This window comes from Zeus faber (assembly GCF_960531495.2).
Source record: "Zeus faber genome assembly, chromosome: 1".
NCBI lineage: Eukaryota > Metazoa > Chordata > Actinopteri > Zeiformes > Zeidae > Zeus > Zeus faber.
The window spans coordinates 64,340,780-64,367,775 of NC_137193.1; the positions used below are offsets into that span (position 1 = coordinate 64,340,780).

General features: G+C 41.2%; 1 protein-coding gene across 1 annotated transcript in view; it reads right to left on the reverse strand.

The window, feature by feature from the left end:
• Positions 1-26,623, reverse strand: part of stxbp3 (syntaxin binding protein 3) — a 31,538-nt gene extending 4,915 nt beyond the window's left edge. The window contains exons 1-16 of the mRNA XM_080013941.1: positions 26,549-26,623; positions 26,036-26,085; positions 25,752-25,833; positions 25,312-25,388; positions 25,106-25,178; positions 24,587-24,687; positions 21,844-21,989; positions 19,912-20,005; positions 19,217-19,341; positions 18,264-18,362; positions 16,747-16,804; positions 16,330-16,395; positions 15,906-15,986; positions 13,340-13,475; positions 4,470-4,576; positions 3,023-3,121 (exon numbers count right to left, since the gene is read on the reverse strand). Coding sequence (XP_079870067.1) covers positions 3,023-3,121; positions 4,470-4,576; positions 13,340-13,475; positions 15,906-15,986; positions 16,330-16,395; positions 16,747-16,804; positions 18,264-18,362; positions 19,217-19,341; positions 19,912-20,005; positions 21,844-21,989; positions 24,587-24,687; positions 25,106-25,178; positions 25,312-25,388; positions 25,752-25,833; positions 26,036-26,085; positions 26,549-26,594 — 1,440 coding nt within the window. The 5' untranslated portion in view covers positions 26,595-26,623. The remainder of the gene's footprint in view (positions 1-3,022; positions 3,122-4,469; positions 4,577-13,339; positions 13,476-15,905; positions 15,987-16,329; positions 16,396-16,746; positions 16,805-18,263; positions 18,363-19,216; positions 19,342-19,911; positions 20,006-21,843; positions 21,990-24,586; positions 24,688-25,105; positions 25,179-25,311; positions 25,389-25,751; positions 25,834-26,035; positions 26,086-26,548) is intronic.
• Positions 26,624-26,996: the final 373 nt, after the last annotated feature.

Sequence of the window (26,996 nt, forward strand, 5' to 3'; positions counted from 1 at the left end):
ACAGTGTGTGAAAACCTTGTGAAGACTTACAGAAAACGTTTGACCTCTGTCATTGCAAACAAAGGGAATATAACAAAGTATTGAGATGATCTTTTGTCATTGACCAAATACTTATTTACCGCCATAATTTGCAAATAAATTCTTTAAAAATCAGACAATGTGATTTTCTGGATTTTTTTTTCTCATTTTGTCTCTCATAGTTGAGGTATACTATGATGAAAATAACAGGCCTCTCTCATCTTTTTAAGTGGGAGAACTTGCACAATTGGTGGCTGACTAAATACTTTTTTGCCCCACTGTATGTCAAGATTCAAGAGGTTTATTCGTCACATACATATACATACTTTCATACATATATGCAGTGAAATGTCAATGCAACACACCCGGTGATTACACACAATATGTCCTAGACCAGGGGTGCCCAATACGTCGACCGGTAGATCGCGAAGGTAGTGCGGGTAGATCGAACGCCATTCAAAAAATAACAATTACATTTAAAAAAATAAAATCTGCAAGGAAAAGACAAAACCGTGGTCAACATGATCTTGCATCAAAGCTGGAGACCCTAGGGAGGGGAGGGGCGCCAGGAGCGCCCCGACAATGCGCTACACAGAGCAGATTGAAAACTGTCTGTCAGACTTTGACAAACTGTTTCAAGGTGCTTTACTCAAGCCAATCGCTACATTTATGTGCTTCCCATTTAGGGAAGATATTGAGGTTGATTCACTCGCATCAAAAATTGCAACACTGTTTCACCTGAACTCATCTGCAGTGGAGGATGAGATGTTGACACTACAGGCTGACATTCAGCTCAAGTCCAGGGCTCATGGACCGTTTTGGAACTTACTCACAGAGGAAAATTACCCAAACATGAGGAAATGTGCTACCTCCTTGACTGCATTATTCGGCTCTACTTATTTATGTGAGCCAGCTCCATTCAATGCAAGTCATCAGAGTAAGGTAGTGTCCAGAAATGTATTTAATGCTATTGTGCCGTAAGGGTTCATGCAGGGATGCAAGGTACGCCAACATATATTGTATATATGAATATACTCAGTATATACATATAAATAAATATATTTAGCATTTTTTTAATGAAGGTAGATCATTTTGACCTGGTCATTTCAAAAGTAGCTCGCAAGCCAAAAAGAGTGGGCACCCCTATCCTAGACTGAACACAGGAGCTACCTAAGAATTTCTACTTGACCAACTAACTGATTCCTAAAATGTACTGCAGTAAGTCGAATACTATAAAATAAAATCAAAATATATAGAATAAAATGAAATAGATAAAGGGAATAGGCTTATGTATATGGGATAGGCTAATTATGTATATATAGATATGTGCATTAGAGTGGCATGTGAATAAAGTGACGTAGGGTTAGTGAGATATACAGCACAGTATACAACAGTACGGTGCAGCAATACGGTAACACCGAACAACCCTGAACAGTGATACAGTATGCAGTACAGTATGCTACATACAGTACAGTAAGGTAGTGGAGCCTATGTGTGGCTCAGTGAGGACCCCTGGTGAGGTCAGCATTGACAGTTCTTATGGCGTGCGGGAAAGAACTCCGTCTCAGTCTCTCTTATCGCTGTGAGACTGGGGAGGCGCTTGCCTGACTGCAGCAGCTGGAACAGTCTGTTGTTGGAGTGATGAGGATCCTTCATGATCCTGACGGTATCACGGTAGTCATTCAGGCAGGCTGGAGAGGCGATCTTCGGGACAGGAACGACGGTGGACCTCTTGAAGCAGGACGGGACCACTGATTCAGCCAGGGAGATGTTGAATATTGTAGTGAACACCGGGGCTAGCTGGTTAACACAGGTCTTCAGACTCGCCCAGATGTGCCATCTGGGCCCGCATCAGAGCCCTCCTGACGTCATGCTTTGAGTGCGCGCTCATCCCCAGTGGTGTAACTCCAATTTACCGGCGAGCTAGCGGTGCTGTTGCCAGACTCAAACCGCGCATAAAAGAGTTCAGTTCGTTGGCTAGGGAGGCATCAACACTCGTGGCTGGGGAGGAGCTGCTCTTGTAGTTAGTATTAGTCTGCAAGCTCTGCCACAAGCGTCTGGTGTCCCGTTGCTCCATCTGTAGCTCCACAGTCTCTCTGTACGTCCGTTTAGCGTCCTTCACCGCCCTCCGCAGATTGTATGACACCGCTTTGTAATTGTCCATATTTCCGGATGTGTCCTTGTTGTCAACGATACATCAGCTTTCTGCTTCTTGGAGTTTTGGACGCTCTCTGTTCCGTGTATGTGTCTACTGTGTTTACAAGCGCATCCTGCGGGCGGGGCTTATTTCTATATCAACAAACGTGATTGGTCAGAGGTGAAATGTCAGCTTTAGATCGTCCAAACTGATTGGCTTTCAGTTGCAACTTGCTGAACGCGGAAATGAACAGATAATATATAATATAACAGAATCTAAATGGTTATTTCGACACAAGAAAAAAAATATGGCAATTGTTATCGTTATTGTTTTACCGCCCAGCACTAATTCAAATTGTGCTCAGAGGGAATTTTTTTCACTGGACATTATGACTGGAGAGATTTATGTCGCACTTCCAACAGATTTTCCCGGTCAAAAGCCGGCCATTACCGGATAACAGAAAATCCAACCAACATTTAGACAACAGCTAGCAGTTTAATGTAAATGTAACAAACAACAAGGACTGGGGTGAACTCTTGATCACTCTTTTGCCCTGCTTTCACACCTCCATTCATAATTTCTCACATGGATGCAATTCAAATGGGGAGGTCAAGGTAGCATAGTGACCCAGATTTGGCCAGAGAGAGACAATTATTCTCTGTTCTTCTGAAAGTTATTTTCTTTCGTTGTTATCCAACATCTCATCTGGAACCCACTTAGAAGCATTGTCCTATAGCAACACCTAAAGTCAAAGTTCCAATCCGGAACAAACACAACTATTCATAATTATTTGAATTTGTGTCAGACCTCCAATGTTAACCACAAATAAAGTATTATAAATTCCAGTGATTTGGAAGCCACACTGACCTCCATCACGTCTCTGATGACAGGGGTCCACCTGGACAGGTTGTAGGTCTCCTCGTCGGAGCGGTCGCGCCTCATTGGTTTGCGAGAGAACAAATTCATCTCGGACAAACAAAGGAAACAGAAATGTGAATCTGGCCATTTGGTTAGATACTCAAATCTCAATACCCTAATCTACATTAAACTGGTGGACAAAATCACTCACAATTCACACAGTACATTCCTGAAACCAGTGGTGTAAAGTAAAAAAGTAAAAATACTTTGTTACTGTACTTAAGTTATTAGCTACATTTAGCCACAAAAAAGGCATACCTTTACTCATACATTTCCCCTGAACAACTTGGTTATTCGCTACAAAATAAAATCAGAGGAAAACTGGTAGGTAATGAGGTTAGTGAAAACCAGTGATCAGAAGGTTCATGTAAGCAAATCGAGGGTCATACCTAGCAGCAAGCTACAAGGGTAGCTACAGGGTAAACAAACACTCTCGAGCCCGTGTTCAGAGTTGACAGATCCGTGGTTTTCCCGCAGAATAGGACTACTTTTCATGTTTTGAAATGGATAGTTTGGGTTTTTTTGGCCTAGAAATGGAGACCCCTGCCCGATATTTACTCAAGTAGTATCTAATGAGTGATTCACTTTTACCAGAGTGGTTTTAGATAGCTCTACTTCTACTCAAGTGTGTCTGAGTATTTTTTTCTACCACTGCCTGAAACACACTTCTGCATCTACCGGTTTGCGTTGTGTGAATAAGTTTGCTTCAGTGTCTGCCAACATACTTGTTCACAATGTTACCTGTACAAGAGAGTGCAGCTTTGCATTTAATCAAACAATAATAAATATGAAACCAAAAGGAGACCCCTAAGTGTTTTTAAGTTGTTTTAAAGGTTAACCCAAGGTAAACCCACCTGAAAACCTCCATTCAATTTCATTCTTTGTGCTTTCGCTTCTTGGGTCTTTACTTTAAGTTAAGTGTTCACCAAACATCAGTACTACCAGACTAGACCGCAGATTCTCCCAATTGCGCTGGCCTTTGACATTTTGGAGAGGTGAGCTATGTTTGCGCTGTTTGCTAAAGGCCACCTCCAAGCAATTTCACATCCTGCTTCACCATTCAATTATTCTCCATAGGTAAAATGGTTGTTTGGTTGCCTTGCTTTGAGATGGTGCATGGCACTCAGTTACTAACCAGTGAGAAACAAAGTGCATTCTCACCAATACCAGACCACTAGCCAGTGTCGTCAGTGGGGAGTGAAAGGGAACATAGCGAAAAACTAAGCAAAACTTCAGATGGAAGATTTTTTTGCTATAGACAACTGATTCACACAAGTGCTGTTTTGCTTGGTGCTAATGGACTGCCTTATAATGACTTAATTCAAAATTATGACTTCAATCAGGCGAGCAGTTTAAAACAGTCATTGTAACAGTTTTTGTCAGAACTCTCACATACCGATGAGATTATGGGCACGGCGAGTTCTTTCCAGTTCAGGAAGAACTCTCGGTCATTCTCAATGTTTACATGCTGGATGAGTTTGTTCAGGTTCTCCTCTGTGGTTCCTAGGTCACAAGAAGTAAACATAAAGCAAGAGAAAACAGCCCTAGGTGCATGAATACATAGATACACAAAAAAACAATGGGATGAAACGTCTACAGAAAATCTTGTCTTGTAATAAGATCAGCCATTCATACATTTACATAAAAATTGGGTTTATAAATTAACCTTCAATATGCCAGTGGGCATGGATTTAAAGATAGTTTTTACACCAAAATGAGAGGGTATACATGTTTTTTTATTTTTATTTTTTAAACGGTAAACCCACTAAAATAGGCGATTCCCATTGCCAGGTGAAATGGTGTTTTTCTTTTTCCTGGTGTGTCAGGTTCAACTTCATGAACGCGCTGCAAATGCGGCGTGTCATGGTTCCAGTGTGATTGGGGAAAAAATCAGTAGAGGAGACAGCAACTTAAACAACAGCATACAACTGTAATACTTAAGAAAAAAAAATAACAAAACCCAGCTCATCACCCAGCAAGACTCGGGTTCCCTTCGCTCCTACAAAATAGCCTTTCAAAAGAATCGGATCATTCGTGTATCTATTGGCGGGGAGCAGAGATGCTCCTTCGGTTCAGAGAGTGGCTTGGGGCAGTGCTGGAGGGGCTTGGAACCCGGCGGGTAGCGGGGGGGGTTCTCCACTGTGGTCCCCACACTCAAATAATTTCATGGTCCTCCCTGCGGGGAAAAAAGTTATTAACTTCTGATTTTGAATTCTAAATAGAATATGAAATGGTTTAATAATACACAGATATTCCTGTCTATTAACCCACCAGCGTCCGGAACTTCAACGTGCGCTGCATCTCGCAAGGGGCCAAAATTAGCAGGTGTCGTGTTTACATCAAAGCTGAGCCAGAACTGATAAAAACCTGAATGAATTTCAGGGTCATTTGACCCGGGACCGAAACCTAGGTGTTGTGTTTACATCAGAACTGATTGAGCCAGAGCCAAAAAAAACCTGTGTGAATAGCAGGGTCATTTGTTATCTGCCCACTAATGACAAATCAAATGAATGTTAGTGGGTGTTACCGGGTTTTTGGCGCAGTGGGAAAGGGTTAATAGTGTGGTGTGGTTTAAGCAGCCACACCTGTCTTGGGTCTAGGTAGTTGGGCCACGGATCAGGGTGGCCGTACACCTGTTGCTGGTCAGAGCAATCAACGAGCAAAACACACACACACACACACACACACACACACACACACACACACACACACACACACACACACACACACACACACACACACACACACACACACACACACACACACACACACACACACACACACACACACACACGAGAGCCTCTAGTAATGTGCCCATCTACTCCCGGCTTGTTCCATCTTGCCCATCACTACAATATACTGGTGTGTTTGCAACATCTCTGCCTGTGTCTGTGTCAGAGGGCCCTGAAAGCGCCACTCAAGTAGCGTGTAGCAGTCGGATAGATAGCTTAGTCAGCAGATAGCTTCACCATTTTTTTTAACCCAGTCCTTAAAGGAGCAATAGACAACTTTTCAGCTTCCCCCCTAGTGCATTATTTTCTGCACCATTGCTGCAAAGACAACCAGATCGCTTTACATTTTCCTCAATGCGCTACATAGAAATGATCAACCCCCCCTTTGGAAATAAAAGGGAATAAAGAAGTCATGTTCACTGAAGAGGTAAATTGAAATTGTCACACGTTTGACTTTATTTATTTCGGTTGCGCAATCATAGACATAAGCTGTTTTCGCACATGAACTCCGGATGTCCGGATAATTTGATTTCCACTTAAAGTGGTCGAAACTTAATAAAATGGACTTTATTCCATTTACACTAAATTGCTTTCCCTGAAAGTAAGTGACTTTTTAAAGAAACTGATACAAAGATACATACCAACTTTCAGTTACAAACTCCTGATTTTTATAATTTGTGTACTGACACTGCCTCATACTACTGGACTTTATTCCATTATCAAGGATTAACCCATCACAGATTTGCAAGGATAACAAATCTGAATCACTGGGGATCTACACCAAAACCCCCTGGGGTTCCACAAACCGGCCTTCTTGGCCAACCCTAACCCGGACAGATGTGAAACCACTTATCTGATCGGCGATATCAAAAATGTTGTATTGTGATGCAGTCACGCCCAAATATCGTAATACATGATATCATCGTCGTTGTTGACAGGGGGGGCATACATGGCATGCTAGGCATACAACACAGAGTATTTGTATGCGATTGCATCTCGGACAGAGTCTGCAAGTACATTTCAACTTCTCAACCTGCAATGCAACTCTTTATTAATTCTTAAATCATCAAGAACTGCTGCAATAACTCTGTCCGGTGGACGACCTATAGGATGGCAAGAGCACATCACATTTGTTATACAGGGCCCCCATCAATCCCCCTCTTTGGAGAACTATTTCACCATATTTGGGTCTTTAAACAACTAATCACTACTCCAAGAGGGAGAGATTCACCACGGGTGAGACAATTAAACATAAAACTAAACAACATTTCCACGGAAAACATAAACATCAGACGGCAACATGTATTGAAAAAGAGTTAATCAGGTCCAGGAAGACTGGAACAGCAATTGGGCACGTGGCCTCTTCCTGTCATAATTATGGCAGTAAATGAGGGAAGAAAGGAGAGGAATGCAACCAGGAGGGTGCTGGGTGCATTCAAAGCAGGTATTGGTGGTGTGTGTGTGTGTGATGGGACCCTGTGTGTGTGTGTGTGTGTGTGTGTGTGTGTGTGTGTGTGTGTGTGTGTGTGTGTGTGTGTGTGTGTGTGTGTGTGTGTGTGTGTGTGTGTGTACACAGTACTTATCCCAATTGGTTCTGGTGTGTAAGGTCAGTATTATGCTGTGGTGCTTCCAAGCAGCGGGAAGGGCCCCGAAGCACCCCCCCTGAACTCCACAGCTGGAAAGCCCCGAGCACCCTGCCCCGCAGCCACAGAAGACCCTCGGGCCCCCAGAGAAGCCAGGAGCCTGTGGAGCAACCCCCCGGCCCAGAGGAGCAGAACCCAGTCCCAGGGAGCACGAGACCCTGCACCGCCAGGTCACACACATACAACCCACCCCCAAGTGTAGGCACAAGATGCAGCTGCAGGCGCAGAACCCGGGCTGTGGGTGCCAGACCCTGCACTGACAGACCGACCGAACCGCCCGCCCCGCAGGCAAGCCAGCGAGATCCCCATGCCCGCCCACCCACTCCCTGCGCAAGGGTGAGGCCCGCCCCACCACAGCCGACCAGACGCCCATCCACATAGAAGAGTGTGCTCAGCGCTGGGCACCCAAATGTTAGCGACTCCTTTAAGCAAGTCGAACCCGAATCACTCACACCCTTCCTGCTCCGTAGACCCTGGTCCGGTGGAGTGTGTTTGGAGTAGGATTGGTGTGACACAACCAGATCAACGCAGGGACGCAGCAGGCTGGGGCGCAGCCACCTATAGTGACCAGCCACAGATGCAGAGCGGCCCGGCATGGAGCAGGCACATGGCAAGGTCCGCACCCCCAATAGGGCCCTGGTCAGCCCGTGGCTGCCGAGCATGCGGACCAGAACAGAGGGTGGCAGACAGCCCCCCCACCCACAGCCCGCTCCCCCAGTGACAAGCGCCAGTCACGCACAGAGAGCACTCTAAAGGTACCCCGGCAGCCCTGTGTGACAACAGGAGTCCCCCCCAACGAAGGAGGCCACATGGTGAGCCCCATGCCAAGCACACCCGGCCAGGCTAAGGCTGGTTAGACGTTTGGTCTGGTCCTGTGATCCAGTGGCCACTGAATCACAGGACCAGACCGAATGTCTAACCAGCCCCGGCGCGCTGACCCGGGAACCAGGGGCCAAGACCCGAACCTGCAACCCGCACCCCCCGCAACCACGCCTCAAACCAACACACGGACGCCAGCTGCAGGCACTTCGCAGGAGCACCGCACCACCCCCCCGGAGACAGGCCAGCTCAACCCAGGAAACTACCACCCGGACCCCCTAACACCCGTGGTAGGGGGTGTTGCGATGAATGGGTTTTTAAAGTAATTATGTTTCCGTATTTATTCAGTTAGGAATGGGAGATCAGATATTGACAACTCTTGAAATTCTGTTTTGTTCAATGTCTCACCAACCATGATCCAGTAGTTGCTCTGGTTGTAACCATTTTATTATAAATTGAAGATGATTCGCTAGACAGTAATATCTGAAGTTTGGGCTACTCGACCTCCACAGTCTGTTTTTCTGTAGTGTTGTGAGTTTAATTCTCGGTTTCTTGTATTTCCAATAAAATGGATTGATTATTGAGACTAGAGTATTAAACTAATGTACTATTGGTTGCACCGGGGTCATTGAAAATATATTGTCTATTTTTTGGTATTATATTCATTTTCACTGCTGCTATCCTACCAATTAGTGAGATGGGTAGTTTGTTCCATCGAATGAGGTCTTCTTCAATTGATTTGAGCAATGGAGTGAAGTTAAGGGTAGACAAATCTGACAGATTGGTGGAGATATCAATACCAAGGTATCTAATGTTGCCTGTTGTGATGGTTCATTGAAGTTTCTGGGTTACGCCAATCCAGTCCTCCCCACTGAGTGGGAGACTGTGGTTTTAGTCCAATTAAGTGAATAGTCTGGGATGACTGAGAATTTAGACATTGAACACTTCCAGTAGGGATAATATTGGGTACCGATATCACCGATCGATATTACTATTTTGACGGATGGCCGCCACGAGGGGTTCAATAAAGATGACAAATAGTAAAGGGAAGGGTAAATAGTAACGGGGACAGTGGACGTTCTTGTCTTGTGCCGTGTTGTAGAGTGAAACGCTGCAAAGTGTAACCATTGGGGATGACACAAGTAGATGGAGAGTTGTACAGGATTCTGATCCATTGAATGAGTGACTCTCCGAAGCCAAATTTGTGAGGGTTAAAAAGAGATATGTTCAATTAAGTGTCAAATGCTTTTTTCGGCATCTAAATTGGCCATAACAGTATTTAAGTTGTTCCTTTGAGATATTAAGTGGTGTAAGTGAGTAAGTGGTTGATCTAATGTGGTAGCCTGCTCTGTCCAAAGTTTAGAGAGGTCAATATCATCAAGGAATGAGTAAATGTTTGATATATTATATTCATTATCCGAGTGATATAGCTTATTATAAAAGTCTCTAAATATGTTAGTGATTTCTTGCTTGTTATCCTACCCTGTGGATCTTTGATGGCTGTAGTATTTCTCGATTGTTTTTCAATTGATTGGCAAGAAATTTACCTGATTTGTGATTGAATTCAAAATAATTTGCTCTTGTTCGTTGCATGAGGAATTGTGTCTTTTGATGGATGATATTATAAAGTTGAGATGTAATTGTCTGGATCTCATTTCGGATTTGCTCAATGGGTGAGTGGGCTTGTTGGGAGTGCAAGTCATTTAATCGTTCGAGTTTATTTTGGCGTTCTTGTCCTTTCTTTTTTTGAGTGGAGATTGAAATAATATTACCTCTTAGAACTGCCTTAGCCGTTTCCCAGAGTAAGGATGGTGACATTTCTGGAGAGTCTTTCAGTTCAATGAAGGAAGTCCATTCTCTGGAAAATAAATGGTTAAGTTCTTTATCCGGCAAAGTGAGGGGTTAAACTGCCACCTGCCAGGAGGGTTCTGGTTGGTTTCATTTATGAGGTTGAAACTAATCGGCCCATGATTGAAGAATACAATTGGGTGGATTTCAGGATTAGTGATTTTGGACATTACAGAGTTACTTGTCAAGAAAAAGACAATTCTAGAGAAGCTTTAGTGCGGTGGTGAATAATATGTGTAATTTCTATTATGTGGATTATTTGATCTCCAACAATTGCAAAGTGCAAGATCACTCATATTGTTTTATAGTGTCCGGTGAACGCCAGGGCTGGTGATTATTTCTGGTTTGTGAACGGTCTAAACTTGGATCCAGTACTGTGTTAAAGTGTCCTCCCAGTATAAAAATGGAGTCACAGAATTCTAAGCGTTTCGAAAATATATTGTGAAAGAAATTTGGGACGTCCTCATTGGGGCCATAAATATTAGCTATGGTTAATTTGATGTTACCTAAAATTCCAGTAATCATTATGTAACGTACCACAATGAAATGGAATATTTTCAAGAACCACCGGTTGAGACCGACGATATGTTCGTTGTTGCTACAACGGAAGAAGTTCATGACGTGATGAAGTCCGTTGAGGTTGGTGACAGATTTTCAGATTACAGATTTTCTCAGACGCACATTATTGATACTCTACATTTTGTTGTGTTGTCCGTACTTTTAAACTCCAAAATAATTCCACTTTTATAAAACATGCACATTCTTATTGTTAAATAAAATATTTTTTAAAAACAAAATGAGTTGTGTTGTGTGTATGTTAAGTAGGCATGAGGCTTTGTTTGTCTGCTAACCCCATTTGCATTCTGGGAGCTGAATGAATGAACCTGGTGAAAGTGAAACTTTGGAGGTGATTATCTCAGAATCACAGTTTGCCACACCCTTGTCATTAACAAGTCATAGCTTTAAAAATATTTGCTTAATTTGCACAAGTGACACCTTGTTTGGAAGCTCTGATTCTCCACTTTCAAACGATGCGGTGGGTCACAAATAGGGTTAGGGTTATTGATGTGTGTCAATCGAACACAGCTCTCTGTGCGCCCCGATTGCCGTGCCCTGTTCCTCCAAATAAAACAACTAAAAACAGTGTGGGGACAGAGCACGACTCATACACTCGTTAAGATTATTTTCTGCCTATTATGCATGGAGAGTGGGTGATCGGGGAGAGGCACGGAGAAAGTGTCCCCATAACGCAGTTTTGTTCCATACCGTTCCATACGCACTTAAAATTAAATAACCTACATCTAAAATAAAAACACTGTTTTGGCATGCCGATAGTGGGCAACCCATCGCAGTGTGCATCGTCTGTGCCGTTAGACCTGCATTAATCACCTCGTCCAGATCCTTCATCTGCTTCCTCGCTGTTGCGCGCATACGGCCACATGAGCTCTGTCTGTCCCTCCGTGGGACCACGGGGAGCGAGGGAGGGGGAGGGGCGATATGTCGATACTGTGAAAATATTGTCTATGATGGCCAATATCGCGATATTGCATATTATCTAATATCGGCCCAGGCCTAATTGATAACCTCACTGCCATTGTGTAAAACACACACGTCACCTCTTCTATTGTCTCCCACCAAAGTTGCACAAAGGTGTGAATTTACCCCACATCTCCTGCCATGAACTGACCATACCTCGAGAACCTCTCTAGAGTCATTCTCTGTTCTTAAACAACCTGAGTTTTTAATTGAAGCAATCTGTAACTAATCTATGTTTAAGCTACTAATGTTTCCATTCAAGTGGATCAAAACCCTGTCTTTCTACGCCAAGAAATGGTGGAGATATCCACACCAGGATCTCAAGGCATTTCTTTCATGAACCATTACCACCACCAAGTGGCAGGAAAGATAAGAATGCCCCCATCGTCTCTCTGCGCTCCACACTCTATATTGTGCGCTTCACTCGAATAAGTGAATATAAGAGGTTTGTTTTTTTTAAATACCTTTCTTTTATTAATAAGTACAAGTATTAATTTGTTCTGCCAAAGTGTTAAACCAATGTTTACATCTCCTTAAATGTAGCATGGGTGCGATGTAAAAACATATGCAATGCTTGAATGTATTCATAAATCCTCGAAAATGATTTAATTTGGGATATAACATCGTTACTCTACAATGTTCAATCATGGATTGACGGTCAAATGGAGAAATGTGTGTGAAATGTTTGCGTAAATTAGATATATCGATAGCGAATAGAATAGATAGTAATCCTAAAATGCTCATCAGGCGAAGACACGTGATGTCATCCCGAGGGATTGGTTTAAGGAAATGCCCCGTTCCACCTAGTGACAAAACCGGTAGATAGCCATTTTGTCAATGAGTCTCCCTGGGCAACTTTCTACACACAGCAACTCCTTTTAGACCCGGAGCTCCATCTTCTCGAGTTCTCCGGGATAAATACCTACACCATCTTCTCTTTGCCCCGGAGCCTTATCTTTTAAAGTCCTTGTTTCTTTTTTTTGGTTTATTGGCTGAAGATTTCCTTTTGTAACTTTCTATTTTCCTCGACTTAGTCGTCTGAACCGGGAAGCGCACCGCAAGTCCACTCTTCCTCTTTTTTTTCTGTTTTTTAATAATCACAAAAGTTTTGGCATCCTCATGCTGTCCCAAAACAGGATAACAGAAGAGCAGAAGAGCCACACACATTTGTTTAACAAACTAATACTCTTTATACTCAAATATACTCTTCCTGATTGACTCGTCAGTTACTCCACCAATATCATGAGATTAATCACGCTAATTATTAGAATCGTTTGACAGCCCTAATAGTAGTAATATGTAACATAATCTGATAATCAGTTAAAGCTCTGAAAGGCAAGTTGAGACAGACCCGGGCTACAGGCTGAACAGACCAGCACTGTACCTTGGTCTCCGAGAAAGATTTAGATTGATTTAGTTTTGTTTTCCATTCAGTTTTGTTTCTTACTTGTATTAAACCAAAATCCCTGTGATCACATGCACAGTGCTATTAGTCAGAACCAAAGGATACACTCGTCGCTCAGTGTAATTGGCAGTGGATAACTGCAATAATTAACCCCTGCATTCCTAGTCTTAAGTCTTGTGTAGCATTTGTGTGCGTAAATGCCACACAAAATGTGGGCATGTTGGCAGGTCTGGAAGAGGCAGTTTACAGCGACAGGAGTGCTAGCAACAGGGGTGTGATCTACCATTGAGGCTGAAGATGTAGAGCAAGACGGCCCGGATCTTATCATGGGTGCTGTGGGGGTGGAGAAGTACAGGCAGTAGGGTCCTCATTGGGTCCTTCACCTTCAATCCATCCACGTCCAAGCCAACTGCCAGATCCTATGCAGGATACGAATGTATATAAGTTTTACCCTTCATCTATACTGTACATGTAACAGAACATTGAGACCAAATACATTCAGCTTTATACAACAGCCTACTTGAGAGCAGCCATGAATTTTTCTACCAATTAATGAAAGCTTTCTACATAAGACTGTTGTGATGCAGTGTTTGGTCTTTTTACAGAAGCACAGCAAAATAAGCTAATCAAATACAATAAAATATGTGGTCGTATAAAGTAAGGTAAATAAAGTAAATATCACAAGATTTCATTGTGATATTTGGATTGCCAAAGGAACAATATATTTTTTTTCCATACTTGAATAGTTCCTTGGGGACAATGAAAGAGAGTCCGCTCAAGAACAACCCAAGACGTTCTAGACATATTGCTTAAATAACTCAAGATTTGAAAGATGTTGGAGGGTGCATTTCTAACATCACTAGAACTGGGCTTGTTGTTTCCCCCTGCAGCCTTTGTATTGATCTAAAACAGTTAGCATGCAGCCTTTATGCATCACTATATGAACTCTGGACACACAAGGATAAAATCTGTCTTGACCTTCTCATCTGAATCTGGGTAACATAGACAAAAGGCAATTTCTCAACTTCTCTCAATTTCAAAACTGAAATGTCCATTAAAGGACATACTGTATCTGAGCACAACACAGACTGCGTTTGGTTATGGAAGCCTTGAGGCTCAGTTCATATGGTTGAAAAGCAATTTACTCACTTCAAAGTTATATTTCACATCAAGCCATTAAAGCCCCCACAAGGTTTTTGGAATAATTTTACGACATTGTCAGTCAACAGGTACAGTAGGGGAAATAATTATTTGATCCCTCAGTGATTTTGTAAGTTTTCCCACTGAAGAAGAAATGAACAGTCTATAATTTTAGTGGTAATTTTTGGTAGGTTTATTATAACAGTGAGAGACAGAATATCAAAAAGAAAATCCAGAAAATCACATTAAATAAAATGTATAAATAATTTTGCATTTCATTGAGTGAAATAAGTATTTGATCCCCTACCAACCATAAAGAATTCTGGCTCCCACAGATTAGTCCTCTCGCTTTAAGAAAGTACTCCTAATCTCAACTCATTACCTGTATAAAACACATCTGTCTCAACTTGTTACCTGTATAAAAGACACCTGTCCACAGAATCAATCAATCAGAATCCAACCTCTCCATCATGGGCAAGACCAAAGAGCTGTCTAAGGACATCAGTGTCAAGATTGTAGACCTGCACAAGGCCGGAATGGGCTACAAGACCATTGGCAAGAAGTTGGGTGAGAAGGAGACAACCGTTGGCATGATTATTCGAAAATGGAAGAAACACAAAATGATCGTCAATCTCCCTCGGTCTGGGGCTCCACGCAAGATCTCACCTCTTGGGGTATCAATGATCATGAGAAAGGTGAGGGATCAGCCCAGAACTACACAGGGGGAGCTTGTTAATGATCTCAAGGCAGCTGGGACCACAGTTACCAAGAAAACCATTGGCAACACATTACGCCGTAATGGATTAAAATCGCGCCCGTAAGGTCCCCCTGCTCAAAAAGGGACATGGCAGGCCCGTCTGAAGTTTGCCAATGAACACCTGAATGATTCAGAGAATGCTTGGGAGAAGGTGATGTGGTCAGATGAGACCAAAATCGAGCTCTTTGGTATCAATGCGACTCACCGTGTTTGGAGGAAGAGGAATTCTGACTACGACCCAAAGATCACCATCCCCACCGTCAAGCATGGAGGTGGAAGCATTATGCTTTGGGGGTGTTTCTCTGCTAAGGGGACAGGTCGACTTGATGGGGCCATGTACCGTGAAATCCTGGGTGACAACCTCCTTCTCTCAGCCAGGACACTAAAAATGGGTGGTGGATGGGTCTTCCAGCACGACAATGACCCAAAACATACAACCAAGGCAACAAAGGAGTGGCTCAAGAAGAAGAACATTAAGGTCATGGAGTGGCCTAGCCAGTCTCTGGACCTTAATCCTATAGAAAATCTGTGGCGGGAGGTGAAGCTTGGAGTTGCCAAGCGACAGCCTCGAAACCTTAGGAGTGGTCCAACTTTCCTCCTGAGATGTGTGCAAACCTGGAAATCAACTACAAGAAACATCTGACCTCTGTACTTGCCAACAAGGGTTTCTCCACCAAGTACTAAGTCATGTTTTGATAGGGGATTACTCAATACTTACTCAATACTTATTTTACTCAATGAAATGCAAAATAATTTCTAGCTTTTATTTAATGTGATATTCTGTCTCTCACTGTTATAATAAACCTACCAAAAATTACCACTAAAATTAAAGACCGTTCATTTCTTTGTCAGTGGGCAAACTTACAAAATCAGTGAGGGATCAAATAATTATTTCCCCCACTGTACATTCACATAGAAACACATAGAAATTGATAATAGAGGGTTATGAGACCTGTTCGGCTTTGCAGAGTTTCTCTACGTTTTTCTGGAAGTGGTTCATGCAATCTTCGGTCAAGTTCAGATGAACCGTTTTCTGGAGTTAGGACAGAAAGGCAAAGCTTAGTGTGTGATAGAGTGTGTTATAATTACCCCCCCCCCCCCCCAAAAAAATCTTCTTGATCTTCTTGAATCTTCTTGAATCTTCTTATAATTCAATTTTACGATAGTAACTTTGACCTGCTACTAGTTATGATTCATCTATTAAACATATTTTATTAGAATATTTAAAATATTCAGTTTTTCCTTTAAAAGTTAATTGTGACCCTCTAAGGAAAAAGATCCAAGACTACAACAAACTCATGTTTTTTATCTTTGTTTTTAGGCAAAGCACAGAGACGAATGCATAGAGACATGAGACATACTGGCCACCAACATACCTGAGTCAACTGTTTACGGAATGAGGGCATCTTCTTCATCAACTGGGACAAACCACTTATTGTGATCTGGGAAAAAATACATTGAATCATCCATTTTTGGAGAGCAATTAAGTAAATGAGATCAATCCAGAATTGGTGATGGATATTAAGAGAAAGATTATTGATATTTCATGTTAAAATGATGGATATCAAGGTCATAAAATATGGCAAGATTATGATGTTAGATTAGCATATAGATGGATACTAATGGCAAACAGACAAAAAAATGAATAAATAAATAAATTAATTTATTTATTTATTAATTAAGTTAAATAAATCAATAAGCTACTCCTGTTTGAAATATTGCCTCAAAGAGAGGTCAAGAGTTCACAAATGTTCGGTGGAAATTACTCTGAAAAAAAAGGTTGGATGCCGTACCTTTCCGTCTGGCTGTTTCTTATTGGCAGATATTTCCTTTACCAACTTTGGGATTTGCCTTTTTTATATATATATATATACACAGACATAAAAAAAACAAAACAGAAAATTATGGGTTCAACATCAATTATGAGAAATTATAAAAAAAAAACAACTCATCAAATCACATTGTGGAAGCATATGACACAACAAAAAAAATAAAAGTTATTCTGTTGACAAAATAATGATCTATAATATAATGGCAATTAAGTAAGTTCTTTGTTTGGCTGCAACAATACAAGGTTCCAGTTCCTCGTGGAGTTCTATTTTGCAATTATTGCTTCCTAAAACAATTGAATTTGCAACAGCTTTTCTCAAGGAAAGGGAATTCAATTTGCGAAAATGTAAAAGTATATCTTTGAAAGTTTCTGCCTCGAAATGTGACTGTTAGTCGGTGATTTTCTCCATCGCTCTCATGCAAAAGATTGGGAAATTGTAATGCACAATCTTATTTTGAGAGGCAAATGTGATCTGTTTATTTGCATTGCTATAATAGTCATCAGTCAGTGTAGATAGCATTAGCAAGTGGCTAGGCAGGAGGTTTTGGTAAAATTGCTACAGTAATGTCATTTGCAAGGACAAATCGTTGTGAATTGGATCATTTTATCCGGAAAATGCAATGATTGGCTGAATTCGCAATACATTTTTTAATGTCATATTGACATTAAAAAATGGGGATGCAAAAGGGATGCAAATTTAAAGGAATTTCCTTAATCGATAGTTGTTAACCTTAAACAATCATCGATTAATTGATAACAAAAGCTAATGAAGTCATCAGGGGTTGGTGCCATAGCGAGTGGGGATCTACGCGACAGCAGCTCTGAGATTTTGTGACTTGGCGCGAGGGCTGTTTCTCATTTCATTTCAATATGAATCAATTCTAGGTAAGACACACTGAGCTGGTTTGCGCATACAGGAATATTTCTGACTCGTCTTGGCCCGCATGAGGGTTAGTTGTTGAGCAACAATGAAAATACAGTTCCCTCCTCAGCATCAAGCTCCCGTTTTTAAGGCCCAGCCATGTTTGTTATTTGTCATTCATCTGGAAGCCTCCTTATATTTCTACAACTACTTCCTGCTCCACTGGGTATTTTTTTCTATACTGCCCCCTGTCGTTCCAGTGAGGGACTGTAATGGAGAATGTGCCAGCTTTTTAAACACCCTGCGCTCTCTGTGCGGGAGGAAAACTCCCGTTGATACAATTACAACAAGATCGTAGATTGTCAGTTAATTGTTTAATTTGAAATCTTATCAATAAAATTATTAGCAATTAATTGATAGTCATCCCTGTTAACATCCCTAAATTGTGAGCATTGAAAAAAAACTGCAAGCTTTCACGAATGGAGCCACTAGTTGGATTTGTGTCTTTACGAATAAATGAGATCCCAAATTACTGGAGGGATCGATTTTCTGGCTCTCGAGTCATTGACTGTACAACAGAATATAAATGCAGCTCACATCCGCCCCTAGATACTTACTCTGAGACCTCAGCAATGTGCATGTGCCTAAGTTTGACCCACAGCATGTCATCCTCGTTGAGCAGGGCGTTCTTCTCTGAGCCATCTTTGGTCTTATACCTGAGCACACGCAAAGGAATATGGCAATGTGATCTGATATGGCAATGGGATTAAAGAAAACTTTAATCATTAATTATTAAGAACTCCTTTTTTCAGTGCTTAAGCACATACATTCGGGTCTCTGATGTGCCTATTAATACACAAACTGTGAAATAAGACAACCCAGTTTTTGTGAGCTGTCGTCTCAGTCCTACTGTTCTGTTTGCTTAAAGACCAGCACAAATCTTTTAAAATAATTTTGAAGGAATTAATACCAACTGTCCATGAAGAACCTGCAGATGGAAATGTAAGTATTTAAAATATAATTCTGCTGTGAGTTTCTTTCAAAAGATATATACCATATATATGCAGTAGATAGACTATAGGCTGCGGTGCGCAATCTGCTGTAGGTTACTCCAAACAAAACCAATAAAGGTAGTGTATTTTTATTGTAAATGAATTTATTTAATTTAAAATGTTTCTCGCTCAAATTTGTTCAGAAACAGATTTTGGTGCACTGATGAGGTGAAACAGTTGAAGCTAGACTAAAGACTAAATAAAATGGAACCCGGAAGTCAAGCTCAAACCCCATTAGCCCACAGAACCCGGAACTTGTGCTCAACCCCCATTGATTCACAGAACTTGGGGCCTCAGGAGGGTAGCTCCTCCCACTTAAACAAAGTCATGACGAATTTAGAGGCATGTTAGAATGGCTAGAATGCATCATTTTGTTGTATTTTTATATTTGAGTTGTTCCAAAACATTTTGGGGACCTCAGAAACCTATATTAACTTGTTGAAAATTAGCGTAATGAGTCCCATTTAAAGTAAGTGGATTATTGAACACAGAGAGACGGTGGAGAAGGGTCTTCCTACTTGTAGGTCTCATTCTGAATGGAGATCAGGTCATAGGCCATGGCCTGGTAGGTCAGCTCGTGTAGTATGGGGCTGACGGGATCAAAGCACCTCTCGACTATTAGCAGCTGGGCCTGGGTTTTTCCCTGGTGGAAGGGGGGATACACAGCAATATATATTAACATGAAACACATGGAACATAGAGAAAATTATACTGTCAATTGTTATGGTTACTTTTTCCAGTCTGCAGAATTAAATAAAAGGCAACGACACATTTTGTCCACATGTTCCAAGTTTTGAAGGGATTCTGAGGTCAAAATCTGTACATCTTCTTTTAGGTGATTAAAAAACACTTCAAGCCATTACTGTTGCACACTACATTTACATTACATTTAGTCATTTAGCAGACGCTTTTATCCAAAGCGACTTACAATTGTTCAAACACCGATGGACACAGCCATCAGGAGCAATTAGGGGCTAAGTGTCTTGCTCAAGGACACTACAGCATGCTAGCAGGAGGAGCCTGGGATCGAACCAGCAACCTTTAGATGACTAGACCACCAGCTCTACCGCCTGAGCTACCATCCCCTAGACACTAGAAATAAAAGCTCAGGCTGATTTGCTTCTTGGATTTTCTTTTTCCCTAAAGGGTGGGGTGAAGTGTGAGTGAGTCAGTGATTGAGTGTGGTGGGGGGGTGATAGGACAAAGCACTGACTTTTTTCTTTCCATTGTCATCTAGCTCGTAGTGCCTGGACAGCTTGTTGTCCACCAGCTCCGCCAGGTACTTGGCATTCTCCAAGTTGCCATCCCTTGAAATGACAAGGCACAAGATAACAGAGTGGGCAAAGTACATAAAAAAAAAAATACCTCATTGACTTGATACCCTTTGTGAAGTAGTAACATGAGTGGTTGCAAATCAGTAGCCAACAATGCTATTCGGTGCTGGGTTTTATGGAGAATAATGATGGCACTGCCTGAGGTTCTTTGCTTAAGCGAATGTGAATTTGTTTGGTAAGACTGGGCTTTGGTGTGTAGTGCCCTTATTACAACGGAATGCAATGTGGACACCCCAGGTCAAAATAGTTACCATTAGGGCTGCAGGAACGAAATTCCAAATTCTAATAGAATTAGAATATAAAAAAAAATTAACTACCGGTAGTCTAATTCTCAAATTGCCATTCGACTATGTATTTTTTTTTTTAAATAAAGCCCATATATCATTGCAAAAGAGCTTCAAAAAACAGTGGCGGATACAGGTCTGGTTGTTCATAAGACAACAATGCAACACACTTTAGCCAACAAAGACATCCACCATAACACGAGACTGTGAAAGGAAGCCTGAAGCCTCATGGAACAATATGCTTTGGGCTGCTGAAACCAAAAATTACGTTTCTGACCATAGAGCTTATTGTGCGTAATCACCGGGTGTCATGATATTTCACTGCATGTATGTATGACTGTATGTATATGTATGTGACAAATAACCACTTGAACTTGAACCAAAGAAGTGTTTGGAGAAAAAATACACCTTGCCAACTGTCAAGCCTGGGGTGGAATCCCTTATGATTTATGGTAGCTGGTGGCATAGAAGATATGGTAATGGGAGGAGGAAGAACAGATTTTTATCAAATATCAACATATTGTAGGGGCTAATGTTGTCAATCAAGACATAGAAGTCTTGACTGTCAAGACAATGATCCTAAGCATACCTCAAAATCAACCATGACGTTTCCCCCAGGAAAGAGTCAGAATTAAATTTCATTGAAAATCTGTGGCAAGATCTCAAATATGCCATATATGCAAGGAGGCCCAATACTGTTCCAAAATAATTGACTCCTAGCTCACTACAGGAAGCATTTAGACGTCAGGTTAGCTTTGTCTTATGCCATGATTTCACACATGCCATGATAATTCCGGAAAAGATGGGGCAAGGGACAGTCCAGCAGAAGTCACCCGGTGTGGTCCACACCAGAGAGCCACAGACGGAGCAGCAGCACACAGAGCGACGAATGAACAAAGCTCACTTGCACGCACAAAGAGGATGTATGTGTGATGTATTTGTACAAAATAAATATTTGTAAAAACCCACTATTTGTGTTCAGCCGATACCGTATTCGGCTCCACCCCTACTTTACTTGCTTGTTGCAATGTTACTGCTTCCATTCACAGCACAGCCGTAACACAGTTGTACCGGCATTTTACCGGAAATGTTACAAGGGCTTGGGGGTGGCAAATTGCCAGAACAGATTTCCTGGAATATCCATTCCTGTTCCTGTTCACAATTGACCTCATGCAGGAACGGTTCTGGAACATTACTGGGAAAGTCTGCATGTGTGAAAGGGGTTTAGTGGGGGTGCCTAAATATTTGCATTCCACCGTACTGGATTTAACATCACTAGCTGTGTATTATTGTATGAAACATAATATACAAATATATTAATCAGGGGTTGCACTGGAGGATGAGTATGATATAGGACATTGCAGACCATGCAGGTTAAAATTCAATCTGAAACAAACAAATTAAACAATGACATCTTGTTTTGGACCAGAGTTAATACATGTCAGAGCATTGGTGTTTAAAAAAGCTTTTGTTGTAAAAGGTAACAGGGGTTAAGGAGTGGCATAACGCAAGTAGGGAGATTCTTACTTCTTGTATCTAACTCCTGGGTACTCGTCCAGAGTGGCACACAGAGTGACGATCTGGTCTGCCAGAGTCTCCATTGTCCTCCTTTTGTCTTGACTGTGAGGGCTGTAGATGCTCTGGAAAGCCCCCGGGTTATCGCATGTGAACACCTAAAGAAAACACTGAGGGGTTAGAAATTTCTCCATTTCATTTTGTGCGCTTCTTTTGACTGTTAAGGCCTTTTTTTTGCCAATAGTTCCTTACGGAGACACACTCCTTACATACGAAAATGTACTTTTGTGAATATACAGCTTATGATTATTTTTATAACTGTTAATAACGTCACACAACCCTGCTGAAACTTTACTATTGAGAATTGCTATGCTGCAGCATCTTAATGTTCCTAAATGCAGTGCAAGGGGGCACATGTTAGATTTTACAAAAACGTTTTATATCGCCTTTTTCAAAAAAGTCACAGTGCAATAATGTTATTATAAATCATTACTGTTTTTCTTGTTATTTTTTTTAGCATGTTTTAAATAATGTGATAGTTATATACCAATTTATTTAAAACTACTTTTTGCATTGCTGCTATACATCAAAAGTGTAACAGTGGCTACAGTGGGTTGCCTGAAAAAAATGATGCGGCGCAACTTCCTGTTTATGGCCAAAAGAGCTGATTTACCGAAGAGCTAAAGAGTCAATAAAACCCTGAACTGGAACAGTTGAAATCAAGTCCAAGTTCTGGAAAACCAAGAAGATGAACATAAAGATCACATTATGTCATTATGTCAATTAGCAGGTGCTTTTGTCCAATGCGAATTACAATAAGTACATTTTGACGGAAGTATCAGACCACTTCTCTAGGAATAAGTAACATTAATAGAGTAAGAGAGCTTATTTTCGGAAAACAAGTGAAGAAAGTAAAGGGATCCTTATGAGATAGACAGGTCCGTGCAGGTGGGGTGCTCCAGGTATAGTCTGAAGAGATGGGTATTCAGTCTGTGACAAAAGATGGGATACAATTCAGCCGTTATGATAGAAGGGGGAGCTCGGTCCATCATTGTGGCGCCAGGGATGAGAAGAGTTTTGATTGGGACAAGCGACTTCTGAGTCCACATAGCGATGGAGGAGCTAGGCAGCCTGAAGGGTGGCGTAGCGGAGCAAATGAGCTGAAGTCTAGAACCTGAACAGGTATTGTAGTTATGGAGGGGCAGTTTGATGTACTGTCTTGTAGAAGAGTACCAGCATCTAATATTTGATCCAAGCCGAGATAGCGCATAGTCCAGGCAGAAGAGCGTTGCAGTAGTCTAGGCGGCAGATAAGTGCCTAAACCAGGACTTGCGTCCCTTCCCTCGTGAGCAAGGGGCATAGCCTGCAAATGTTGAGGAAAGCCCTGCAGGGGCAGGTTGTAGAAGCGATGTGGGCGGCGCAGGGCAGTTGGTTGTCGAGAATTAGCTCAAGGTTCTTGACATTGAGCAGGAAATACGTTCTCTTGATAGGTAATGGAGAGGTCTATGTGAGGGCTGTCCTTCCCAGGGACAAAAAGCTCTGTCTTTTTTGAGCTTGAGCTTCAGGTTGTGACCAGACATTCATGCGTAAGTGTCTTGAAGACATGCAGAGATTTGGGAAACAAGAGATGAGTGTCATCTGCATAGCAATGATAGGAGAAGCCATCGGACGGGATCACCAAGGTTATCAAGATAACCAAGGGATTTAGTATAGTGACAAAAACGGAGGCCCCCAGATTATAGAAAGACTGGCCTGAAACCTGGTGAGAAATACTCAGAAGAACCCAGATGCTACTGCAAAAGTGGCACCTGGGTTCTTCTGAAGCGCCTATGGCCAACATCGATGGCAGAGTTGCCAGAAGCCTTTTCTACCATCTCATTACAAAATGAAACATCCGAAGTACACAAAAAAACCTGAAGCCTTTTGAACACCGTGCTTTGTGATGTGCTATGAACAGTTCTAAATGATGGGGACCAACATTTCAACAAGGCCTCTGTTGGAAAATAGCAAACCTGTGATTTAAAAATGTGGAGGTACACTTAAAAAAATGCAAGAACAAAAGACAAAGATCTCTCTCCATTACGAAACCCACTGTCCTGAACTAGGGCTGAATGTCCTTTGTTTGAATTGTTTTTAGCATACAAGTACAAACTAATGAAAACAATACAACTTGAATAAAAACACAATAAAACCAGTACATGGAAACTACTGGAGGAGAAATAGAAGACACACACTGACTGATTCAGCCTTGTTTACCATTTTTTATTTGAGTACTGGTTTATGTTTGTGGGATACATAAAACATGCTCCGAGTGGTGCGGTTCCAGAAATTAACAGAAAGAAACATGCTTGTTGACCCAGGAAAAGGAGGTGGTTGCATGACCTGGAAAGGGAGGTCCATCCCCTGGCATGATGCAACGGCATTTGGACCAATCAAGACAAGGGGAGCTCTCAGAACGAGAGAAAGATCAAAGACAAAGTTCACCTCTGGGGCTTGCGCTGAGAACACGGCAAGACCCCAGATCGCTGCATCAATTTATTCTTATCTGAAGACGTCATTTTGGTCAAGAACTTCTACTTCTTTTTAAGTGTACCTCCACCTTAAGAGTTCTAATGGTCACTCCATGCAAGAGGTTATAAGAAACTATTTTGGTTGGAAAAATATAAATAAAAAGCAAAGGATGTTTCCATATTTAGCTTTTTAACAGTTAATGAACAGTAGCAGAACCATGAAATCCTGAAGGACAAACACTTACTTGTGCCTCATATGGTAAAAAGGAAATGTTGATTTCCTTACAGATGCGGATATATTTCGCACAGTAAAGCTTCATGTTGTTGAATAACTCATCAGGGCAGTCTGTTGGAGGAAAGCTCATTTAGTGTACGTGTTTTATATTAAATAAAATGTGTCAAATGGTATCCCAATTCTGGCATAAAATCTGTAATCAATATATGCAATTGATTAGGGCTGCCCACTTTTGGGGGCGGGGGCATTTATTTTAATTTTTTAACCCGTCTGAGAGAACACCATCATCCGCGATCGATTAACTATTGGACTCGTTCTCTGATATTACGTTAGAAGATGAAGACACTGGTTAAAAGTGCGTTGAAAGCAGGAAGCAATGCTGCGTTCACGGGAACTCGGAAAACGAAAACTCGAACATTCATATTGAACAGCCAAATCTGATTAGACTGACAAAATTCTGAGTCGGGTTCATTCCTACAATTGATATGTATAAATTCGTTTTGTTATGTCACAAGATTCAGCTACTCACAGTCTGTAAAATAAACATATGCTGCTTTGTATTTGGGTTTCAGCTTGAAGTCAGCAATAAAGGCGTCCACACACTACAAATAAATATAAACATATATCAGTTAGTTGTTTAACAAACATTTTTGAACAAAATTGTGAAGCAAAAATGTAGCACAAGAATGGTATAAATCTGCAGTGGAATGTCCTACAAGCTTTGTAAGGTCAAACCTTTGCAGTTGGTGTCATAAAGTAGATAGCCCGCATTTCTGGAACAGGCTCTCTACTTTTGTAGAGGTCTTCCACAACTGAAAGAAAAAAAAAAATGCAATCCTTGATAGACACGTGTCTACTTAAAACACTCTTCCTGCACTAAACCTGTTTTTTGAAATGTAACTTTTCTCCTACTTTTAAACTGCTTAGGTTTTATAATAATTTAGAAAAGGAAAAGCTAAAGTCTAATGATTCCTAATAATAATTTTTTATGACAATCAGAAAACATCAGCAATGCCTTGGATAGATTGATAGATAGATGTAGATTTGTACAGATTTGAAATTCGTTGTGAATAGTTTTGATTATGTGACAGAAACCTAGCCTGTTTCCTGTGAAGCCTGTGAATGCCTCTACTGTGGCAATCTGGTTCATGTCACTATCCAACAATGCTGCCTACTTGTTATTCCCTCTGACGTCAAATCCGATATTTTGCAACATGACGAGAGAAGCTTGGTGGTGAATGGGTCCAAAATCAATATCTGTGAAAGCAAGATGAAGAAATTACATGCAATTAAAAGGAGTATTTTAAGACATCTATTTAACAAGACAGAAACAGAGTATATTTCTCATCAATGATGTAACAAAATGTGAAATCCCACAGCCAAGAGGATAAGACAATGCATTCTGCCCATAAGCAGAGATTGAACGGTAAAAAAGAAGATAATTAAATATATATCCTACCTTCCATACTTCAGACTTTCGACAATCCGCAATGATTGTTTCCTTTAATTCTAGAAGGGAAAATGCCATGGATATCATTGAAAATACACACACACACCCTGAAACTGCTGAAAGGAAATGGCGCGGCTCTATGACGAAATAGTATGCGTGAGAAGCCATTGTAAATCACGTAGTACGCCATATTGGACGCAGGGATAGCGCTTAGGTTGTCAGCAGGCAATAAGGTGGTGACTCTATCAGACGATTGAGTTTACTGAAATTAACTGCTCACTAAATGCAACAAGAAAGCCAATCAAATTTTGTGCAAAAATATTTTTGTTTAAGAGTCCAAGCTTCTTAACCACTGTTATTTTGTGAAGTCGGAGTTTGCACGGCGGTCAACAGCGCAACTAAACTTAAATGACAGGAAATAGCTCTAAAACGATCCAAAAGTGTTCAAACGCGACTATACCGGCTAGAGGCGTTCTTTGGACAAATGATAGCCATTTGTACAGTATTGAACAATCAACTTACTTTCCCAAACTACTGTTTTTAGGCCGTGATCTGAACCGGTTGCCATCTTTACTGTTATTTCCTGCACTCACTTCCTGTCTCCTGCGTTTAACGTCATCGGCATCAGGACGTGTGCGCCAGACGTCGTTTCTATCCAATATGGAAGTATGAACGCCGTCGATTCTAACTTTACTGGGAATCCCTTAAATTAATAAAAATCTAAACAGCCCCGAAAAAAATGTCAAGTTTTATAAAACGTTATTTTATTTACATAGGTATATCTGTTTATACAACTGTATGCATGCCGTGTATTGGTTTCTGCATTTGTTATTGTAGATTATTAATGCAAAAAACTAACAATAAGGACCGTAAGGGCTCTTTTTTATATTTTGTTTTTACCTTCTTTTTTTTAATCTTTTTTCATGGTTCAATGAACTAGATATAATGGAAATTTGAAAATATTAAGTGT